Here is a 9,086-nt window from a genome sequence, read left to right as displayed (position 1 = left end):
ATTATCAGATACTTGAAGGGAACGGTGAATAAGGGAGTATTCCTATCCTCTTCTTCTGAATTAAAATTGCTTGCTTATACTGACTCAGATTGGGGAGGTGACCCTAGTAACCGTCACTCCACCACTGGCTTTTGTATTTTCTTAGGAGAATCTTTGATCTCATGGCGATGTAAAAAGCAACAGAAGGTCTCATTATCATCCACTGAAGCCGAATACAGAGCCATGGCATCTACCACCATGGAAATAGTATGGATTAGACGCCTTTTGGAAGATATGGGAGTAGTTGTCAAAGAACCAACAAAGCTTTGCTGTGACAATAAAAGTGCAATTTACATTGCCAAGAACCACACATTTCACGAGCGAACAAAGCATATAGAGATGGACTGCCATTATGTCAGGGAAGAATACTTGAAGAAGGTCATTGATCTACCATACGTGACGTCTGAGTATCAACTTGCGGACTTCTTCACAAAAGCACTTTGTTCGCCTAGATTTCATTTCCTTCTTGACAAACTTGCGATTATCACACCGTAGGTTTGAGGGGGGGTGTTAAAATGTATACTCAAAAACCTTATTGTAAGTATAAATATATATACTTATATATAGAGAGAGATACGTATACATATGTTATATGTATATGTATCTCTATATATAAGTATATATATTTATACATTTTTCCCTTTTTTACCCGAAAAGGGTATTTTAGTCCTTTTACTGTTTTGCGCATATTCCAATTGGAATATGTTGTAACTTTTTTCTTTATTTTTTAATTTCTTTATTTTTTAATTTTTTCTTTTTTTAATTTCAAAAAGGTGCCTTGGGGGTCTCCCCAATAGAGTCGTTGGGGAGCCCCCAACGGTCACAATTGTGACCGTTGGGAGCTCCCCAATGACTTCTTTGGGGAGCCCCCTTGCACCTCCCATTTCTTGTATAAATAGGGGTGTTCCCCCTTGTAAATTATTAAGCTTGAGAGTCTCAAGCATTTCCTCTTTTTTATGAAACACATGCATTATTGCATGTTTATTATTTTTACGCTTTTCGCGTATTGTGTTCAAGTGTTGTGAAAGTGCCTTCGTGCACTTCCTTTTTAAAAGTATTTATGCTTGTATGCGTATTGTCTCTTCATAGACAATTTTACACATCATACCAGTCAAGAGGTTCTCAAGTAAGCAAGAGACAGGCAGGCCCTTCTCAAGCAAGGCCTGTGAGTGAGGGCTCTGCAAGGAGAAGTGTGGCAAGCCCCATTGGTCCTGTGTCTCCACAAGCATCAGATAGTCTACCTCCAAGGAGCATGGGAGCAGAAGGTGGAGGTGCTTCACCAGTTTCACCTCGACACGAACGTGCTACAGTTGGTAGTGGTGTGCCTCCCGGCTATACCACAGAAAAATTTTGTATGAGCTATTACAAAATTCACTGCATCAAAGTCAAAACCAAGTAGCGTCAGGAAGCAATTCTTGGGCCGAGAAGTTCAAGAATATGAGAGTGCCCACATTCGACGGAACTTATGGAGGAGTAGCAGCAGAGAAATGGATGATGCAAGCAGAGAAAGCACTAGATGCGATACAATGCCCAGAGGACCAGAAAGCATGGGTCGCGGCATCAAACTTAATTGAGGATGTTGAATACTGGTGGCGATCCATCAGAGATGTCCTGGGAAGTGGAGAGTTTGTTTCCTGGATTACCTTTAGGAACAAGTTCTACAGACAATTCTTTCCCAGGATCGAGAGGATGGAGAAAGAAGAAGAATTTAGAAAGCTCAAGCAGGGAAGTATGAGTGTAGCAGCCTACACCGCAAAGTTCAATTCATTATCCAGATTTGCGAAGGCTTTAGTATCTACTGAGAAGCAAAAATGCAAGCTATATGAGCGCAGATTAAAACCTGAAGTTCTGAGGATGGTGGGACCTCTGCAAATTCAAAGGTTCGACAGGTTGGTGGAGATGGCATCTCGGTACGAGTTTTGGGATGCTCGAATAACAAAATCGGAGATACAAGAGAAACCAAAGCAAGTACAACAAGGACAAACTAGTTCATCGTCCCGAAGGTTTTTCAAGAAGAGGCAAGGCAACGACAGATCTTCGAAACCACAGGAGGGAAGCAGTGCATAAAACAACAATAAGCAGCAGGGGAAGAAGCCTGAACAACCAGAAGCTAAGAAACCTCAATACCGAGGAGCGCCTTCCAAGGGAAACAACTGTAGGACTTGTGGCTTCAAGCATGAAGGTCGTTGTGATGATAAGAATATTAAATGCTACAATTGCGGACAAATGAGACACATTGCAAGGAAATGTCCCCAGCCCGTACAGGGAGAAGGAGCAAAACCCAGGGAGAAACCAGTTGCTTCAGGACGAGTTTATGCAACAACTCTGCAGGAAGCTTTGACTAGCCCTGACGTGGTGGAAGGTACACTCCAAATTTCTGGTGTTAGTGCACATGTTCTAATTGATTCAGGTGCTACACATAGTTTCATCACCCCTATTTTTGCTGCACTATTACATGTTTCACCAGTACCTCTAAAAATAAAATATCAAGTAGAGACACTAGTAGGAAAGTCGGCGTATATAGATGAAGTCATCCAAGGATGCATGGTACAAGTTGAAGAACGTCTATTGTCGGTAGACCTTCTAATACTGGACTTTAAGGGAGTGGACGTTATCTTGAGCATGGATTGGTTATCTAACCATCATGCAACGATTAATTGTCGAGGAAAAAGTGTCAGTTTTCAACACCCTGGAACTTCAACTATCACCTTTCAAGGCGTTAGAAAACTTGCAAAACCGATAATCATATCATGTCTTCAAGCCAACCGGTATCTACAGAAGGGCTGGATTGGATACTTGGCTTATATGAAGACTGAGGATGACGATAAACTTTTAGTCACAAAAGTAGAGATTGTACGGGAATTCATGGATGTTTTTCCGGAAGAACTTCCAGGACTTCCATCGGATAGGGAAGTAGAATTTCAGATAGATCTAGCTCCAGGTACAACGCCCATTTCTATTCCTCCATATAGGATGGGACCTGCTGAACTCAAAGAACTCAAGGATCAACTGCAGGAGTTGTTGGATATCGGATTTATCCAACCATCGATATCACCTTGGAGCGCACCGATCTTGTTCGTGAAAAAGAAAGATGGGTCATTGCGTATGTGTATCGACTACAGGAAATTAAATGCGGTGACAATAAAGAACAAGTATCCTCTGCCAAGGATAGATGATCTATTTGATCAACTTCAAGGTGCAGCCTGTTTTTCTAAGTTGGATCTACGTTCTGGATATCATCAGCTAAAGATTCGGGAAGAAGATGTTGCCAAGACAGCGTTTCATTCAAGATATGGTCATTATGAATTCCTAGTCATGCCTTTTGGGCTGACGAGCTGCATTCATGGATTTAATGAACAGAGTATTCAAACCATTCTTGGATAAGTTCGTAGTGGTGTTCGTGGATGACATCCTTATATATTCGGCTAGTAAGGAACAACACACAGAACATTTGAGAATCGTTTTGCAAATACTTAGAGGTCAAAAGTTATATGCTAAGTTCTCTAAGTGTGCATTCTAGCTTGATCAAGTGTCATTTTTGGGGCATATTATCAGTAAAGAGGGAGTGATGGTGGACCCAGCAAAAGTTGAAGCGGTAACCAACTGGCCTACACCCAAGAATGCCACAGAAATTCGAAGTTTTCTTGGGTTAGCTGGTTACTACAGACGCTTTGTAGAAGGATTTTCTATATTGGCAGCTCCCATGACTAAGCTGACAAAGAAAGAAATGAAGTTCGAGTGGAATGAAAAGTGCGAGAAAAGCTTTCAAGAAATCAAGAAGCGATTGACCACTGCACCAGTGTTAGTTTTGCCTTCTGGCACTGGAGGTTTTAACGTTTATAGCGATGCATCACATAAAGGATTGAGTTGCGTCCTGATACAACATGGCAGGGTTATCGCATATGCTTCAAGACAACTAAAGGTACATGAGATAAATTATCCAACTCATGACCTAGAATTGGCTGCAGTAGTATTCGCACTCAAAATATGGCGACATTACTTATATGGAGAACAATTTGAGGTATTCACGGATCACCAAAGTTTAAAATATTTGTTCTCTCAAAAGAAACTGAATATGAGGCAACAACGATGGCTAGAATTATTAAAAGATTATGATTTTGAGCAAAAGTATCACCCAGGAAAAGCTAATGTAGTAGCCGACGCACTCAATCGAAAAGCAGAATCAGTCATAAGACTATCCATATCAAGTCTGCTGGTGAGCATTGTAGAACAAAAAGCAGAAGTACAATGTCTTCTGAGTCGATTGATGTTTGTCCAGACAACCTTAGGGTCAGAAATTTGGGAAAAAATCAAAGAAAACCAACTCCTAGATCAAGAGTTAGAAAGAATCAGGTCAACAACAATCGATCGTGAAGATCCAAATTTCAAGGTAGACGACCAAGGTATGCTAAGATTTCGGGATCGGATATGTATTCCTAAGGATGAGGAACTTAGGAAACAATTGCTTGTAGAGGCACATCATTCAAAGTATTCCATTCACCCTGGAAGTACAAAGATGTACAGGGATTTGAAGGATAATTTCTGGTGGAATGGAATGAAGAGAGATATTGCTGAGTATGTTAGTAAGTGTCTAATATGTCAGCAAGTAAAGATTGAACATCAGAGGCCGGGTGACCTATTGCAACCACTACCTATTCCTATATGGAAGTGGGCAGATATAACGATGGATTTTGTTATAGGATTTCCTAAGACCAGAGAGGGAATGAATGCGATTTGGGTAATTGTTGATAGACTGACCAAGTCTGCACATTTTCTCGCATGCAAGACAACGTGTTCCTTTGAACAATTAGCTCGTCTCTTCATAAAAGAGATAGTGAGATTGCACGGAGTGCCAGACTCCATTGTTTCTGATAGAGATTCGAAATTTACCTCCAAGTTTTGGCAAAGCTTTCAAGAAGCAATGGGAACTCAGTTGAAAATGAGCACAGCTTTCCACCCGCCGACGGATGGGCAGTCAGAAAGAACCATCCAAACGCTGGAGGATATGTTGAGAGCCTGTGCACTAGAGTATCGCAACTCATGGCACGATATTCTGTCGCTAATTGAATTTGCCTATAATAACAGCTTCCAAGCTAGTATTGGGATGGCTCCCTATGAAGCCTTATATGGGAGACGTTGTAGGACGCCGCTATGCTGGGACCAAGTTGGTGAAAGAAAAACTTTAGGACCGGAATTGGTTCAGCAAATGGAGGAGCAAATCAGATTCATTCGTGAAAGACTCCAAGCAGCCCAAAGTCGTCAGAAAAGTTATGCAGATAAGAGGCGACGTGAGTTGGAGTTTGAGTTAGGTGATCACGTCTTCTTAAAGATATCACCGTTTAAAGGGGTAATGAGGTTTGGAAAGAAGGGCAAACTAAGTCCAAGATATATTGGACCATTTGAGATTTTGAAAAGAATAGATTCTACAGCCTATCAGTTGGCATTACCCCCATCGCTTTCCAGAATACATAATGTATTTCATGTATCCATGTTAAGAAAGTACGTGCCAGATCCTTCGCATATACTGGATACAATGGAGTCGGTGTTAGACATCCAAGAAGATTTAAGCATTTGGGAAGAACCAATTGAGGTAATTGAATTTAAGAAGCACAAGCTAAGAAACAAGGTTGTCCCAATGGTCCTAGTGAGATGGAAGCATCATATTAAAGATGAAGCTACATGGGAGAATGAGGCAGATATGCACGCACAATTTCCCCAATAATTTTCGAGAAAGATTCGGGATGAATCTTTTTGTAAGGAGGGTGGAATTGTAACGCTCCCCCCATCGTGGGGGGGGTTACGGAAGGAGAAGGGGGCGACGCCCCTTCCTCTCCCACGAATCAGATCGTGGGAGAGGAAGCAGGCTACCCCCATTTAATTCAGAAGGTGGGAAGGGGGTAACCGAGCAACCCCCATGGCTATAAAAGCCATGGGGGGGCTCCTCTCATCTCCCCATTCTAAACGAGCAGAGAAGAAGCGTGAAGGGAGAAGAGAGATAGGAACTCCGCTCGTCACCGACCACCAGGTAAGTTTTTCTCTCTGTCTTTTGATGTTCAACGCAGTGGTCATCGGCAACGGAGGTGTCACCAGCGAGTTGCAGAGATGCAGGAGCAGGGAGAACCCTCTCTGTCTGGCTCTATTAGGGGGGTCACAAAAGGGGGGTTTCCCTCTGCTATTGCCGTCGTCAGTGACTGAAAATGAGGAGGTCCGACCACTGCCCTCGTCATTGCAGGAAAAGAAGAAGAAAAGGGGTTTTCCCCTGCTACCGCTGTTGGGTCGGCAACCACTGACGATCAGCGAGCGCTGACGGCGCTGCCCTGCTTGCAGGAAGCTGCAACAAGTCCGATGACAGTAGAAGTTGACTATTGCTCATCGTGATGACAAGCTCGGTCTGCAGTTTCTGCAGGTTGAGTCGGTCATCAGGCTAGATGTGAACCAACCTCAGTTGGTCGACCAGACCAAGTAGGCTTAGGCTGGAAGTGTCCAGACCAAGCCAAACGAAAAAAAAAGAAAAGAAATGATGTGTGGATATATGTGTTGTGACAGACCATAACAGTCTATACGGACCGAGTCGGGTCCGAAGTAGTTAGCAGACCGAGTCGGGTTTGTAATGGTGGACCGTTTCGGCCCAGACCGAAGGTGGACCCAATATGGGTTAGACCGACTAAGTCTAGACCGAGACAAACTGGATGCGGGTGCGATTGATTTATCGAGTGCGATGGAAAAATCGAAGTAACAAAGACTCGATTTTTCCATTACAAATTGGATTCAGGTTTGGATCTTAGTTTGGACCCAAAATTCAAGTTGAATTCAATTAGACGACCTGATTTAGATCCAGACAAACCCTTTTCAAGTAGGTTTGGATCAAGAATACTGAATCCATGATACAAATCATAGTTGAGTTGAGGACCTGAGTGGTCAAATGTTATTATGAGTGTGGATCTTAAAGTAACATGGAGTACAGATGGCATAGAGATCATTGAAAGAGCAAAAAGACCATTTTGCCCTTGATATGCCTACAAAATATACAAGGCATAGCTAAGTGCTCGAAGTCAGATCTATGTGATTCTTGAATCCATGGATTCTACAGCTTGGGTAGAATCTATTAGTAGGGGATTTGTGAATAAAATAAAGTCAGAGTTTGACAATTTAGTTTAAGGGTGTTTTGGTAATTTTGATGATACGAGGTATTCGTTGTTTTCAGATCAAGGGTTGCAATTGGAATTTAAAGCGTTTCAGGTAAGTGAACATTTGCAAATTCCTCCTTAGTTAATTAAAACACATGCTATCTAGTTTAGGCATTCTTTAATGTGATTCCAATGCTTCAAGTATGCTAGTTCTGTTATTGAGAATAGACACTGTTTTGCATACTTAGGAATCTATAAACTTCAAGTGTGATGCTTAAACTTGATCATGCATATTTTCTGAGTTATGAAATAAATGTGGCATGACATGATTGCATGTATGAGATTGATGTGTTACGTGAAAATTGAGGGTAGAGTTTCAGAGTCTCAAGGTAGGTATTACCTTGGGAAATGTCACGCTTATGCCTTGGGAGGGGCATTGTAAGTGTCGTGAATTAATCCATGGTGGGTTGCCATCCTTAACAATTCAGACATGTAAACATGTGTTAAAAGTAATTAGTGGATATACATTAAGGATTGTATAATGCACTAAATTCAAGATGTGAAAGTTGAGTAAAAGTTGTTATAGGATGACCACCCGGTGTGTGATGAAAACTCTACTAGGAGGCATGGTCTAGGGTAATGTTGAGGTGTATACCTCGTGAGTAACCTGGGAATATCTCAGACATTTCTAGGTGACCCTTAGGGGTTAAAACATTGCCCACTAGACACATGTAGGACGTAGCATAAACCACAAAACCTTGGGGGAAGGTATAGCTCCTTGAGACACCTTGGAGGCAGGTATAGCCACCCTGGCTCTTCGGCTAGATACCGTTTGAGTTCCTTCGCTCCCGGCTTGCAACCGGCGAGTTGCTGCAACACCTGTGTCCGTAATCTGGGCCAGTTTGGACTACGTTGTTTGTGAGTGGTTCATAAGTCTGGCCAACATTGTAGACTCTGAGTTGTCTACATGGGTTGCTACGCCCGAGGAGGCTATGTCCGGAATAGCCAATTATAGTAGAAGAGTTGTTTGAAAATGATAATAGAGATGTGGTAAAGGGAGTAAAACTCATAACTAACATGTGTGCATAAGTAGCAAACTAAACTAAGACTAGGAGCTTAGAGCTCACTACAGTTGCAACGGTCGTGTCTATTTATAAATGGAATCTTACTGGGTTGTAGACTCACCCCCCTTCTTTTGGTTGCAACTGTAGGTTTAGAGACTGCTGCCACCACTTTCAGGACTTAGTACGATTCTGCCACATCAGCCATATCAGAAGTATGGTTTTCCTTTACTTTTTATTATGCTTTTGTCTTTGGATGGTTATGCTATTGTAAATGGATGTATGGACCTTCAAGTATTGAATAAAAGAAAAAAAAATTGGCACGATTTTGAGCTGTTTTTGAGATTATTGAGTAATTTCCCTCTGAGAACTAACGTCCACGAACCCGGGCTCGAGAGGCCCCGGATCGGGTGGTTGCAATGGGACTCTACTTGGAGGCCATGTACTTGTGACGAATTGTGGCTTAGGAGAGAGGGAGGAGACGTCAATATAGATGCTAATGACGGCGAAGATCAACAAAAAAGAAAATTAATGATTCATCGAAAACCTTACAGAGAAAATCCACGTGGGGTTGGGGGAGAAAAGGAAAGAGGGGTGATAGGTAGGGGAAAACGCCAACCTGTTGGGGAGAAGGAGAGGAGGCCAAAGGCCTGGGCTTCCATCTCCAAGAAAGTCCAGGTTCCGACGGGGAGGCAGCAGCACATATCTCTCGTCCGCCACGGCCGAAGCCAACAACAAGGACACCATGATTACCAGTAACGTTGCAGAGGAGTCCATCATCTTCAACCCTCGCCCTGTCCTCTTCCTTCCTCGTGCGCTACCTTCCACCACCCTCCCAGCTAGTTGCGAAAAAAGGGGG

At 42.6% G+C, this 9,086-nt stretch overlaps 1 protein-coding gene across 1 annotated transcript; it reads left to right on the top strand.

Moving 5' to 3' along the window:
- The first annotated feature begins 1,476 nt into the window (after positions 1-1,476).
- On the top strand, positions 1,477-2,106 carry LOC149844351 (uncharacterized). Its single transcript, XM_089997131.1, has one exon. It carries the CDS (start codon positions 1,477-1,479, stop codon positions 2,104-2,106), a length of 630 nt encoding a protein of 209 aa, XP_089853257.1.
- The last annotated feature ends 6,980 nt before the right edge of the window (positions 2,107-9,086 follow it).

This window comes from Nuphar pumila, chromosome 2, assembly GCF_984573655.1.
Source record: "Nuphar pumila chromosome 2, dmNupPumi1.hap1.1, whole genome shotgun sequence".
Lineage (NCBI taxonomy): Eukaryota > Viridiplantae > Streptophyta > Magnoliopsida > Nymphaeales > Nymphaeaceae > Nuphar > Nuphar pumila.
The sequence above is the reverse complement of the archived record's forward strand: the minus strand, read 5'-3'. Positions and strand labels throughout refer to the sequence as shown.

What these genes read in the sequence shown, in the direction of transcription:
- LOC149844351 (XM_089997131.1), top strand. Translation starts at nt 1,477, where the DNA reads ATGAGAGTGCCCACATTCGACGGAACTTATGGAGGAGTAGCAGCAGAG.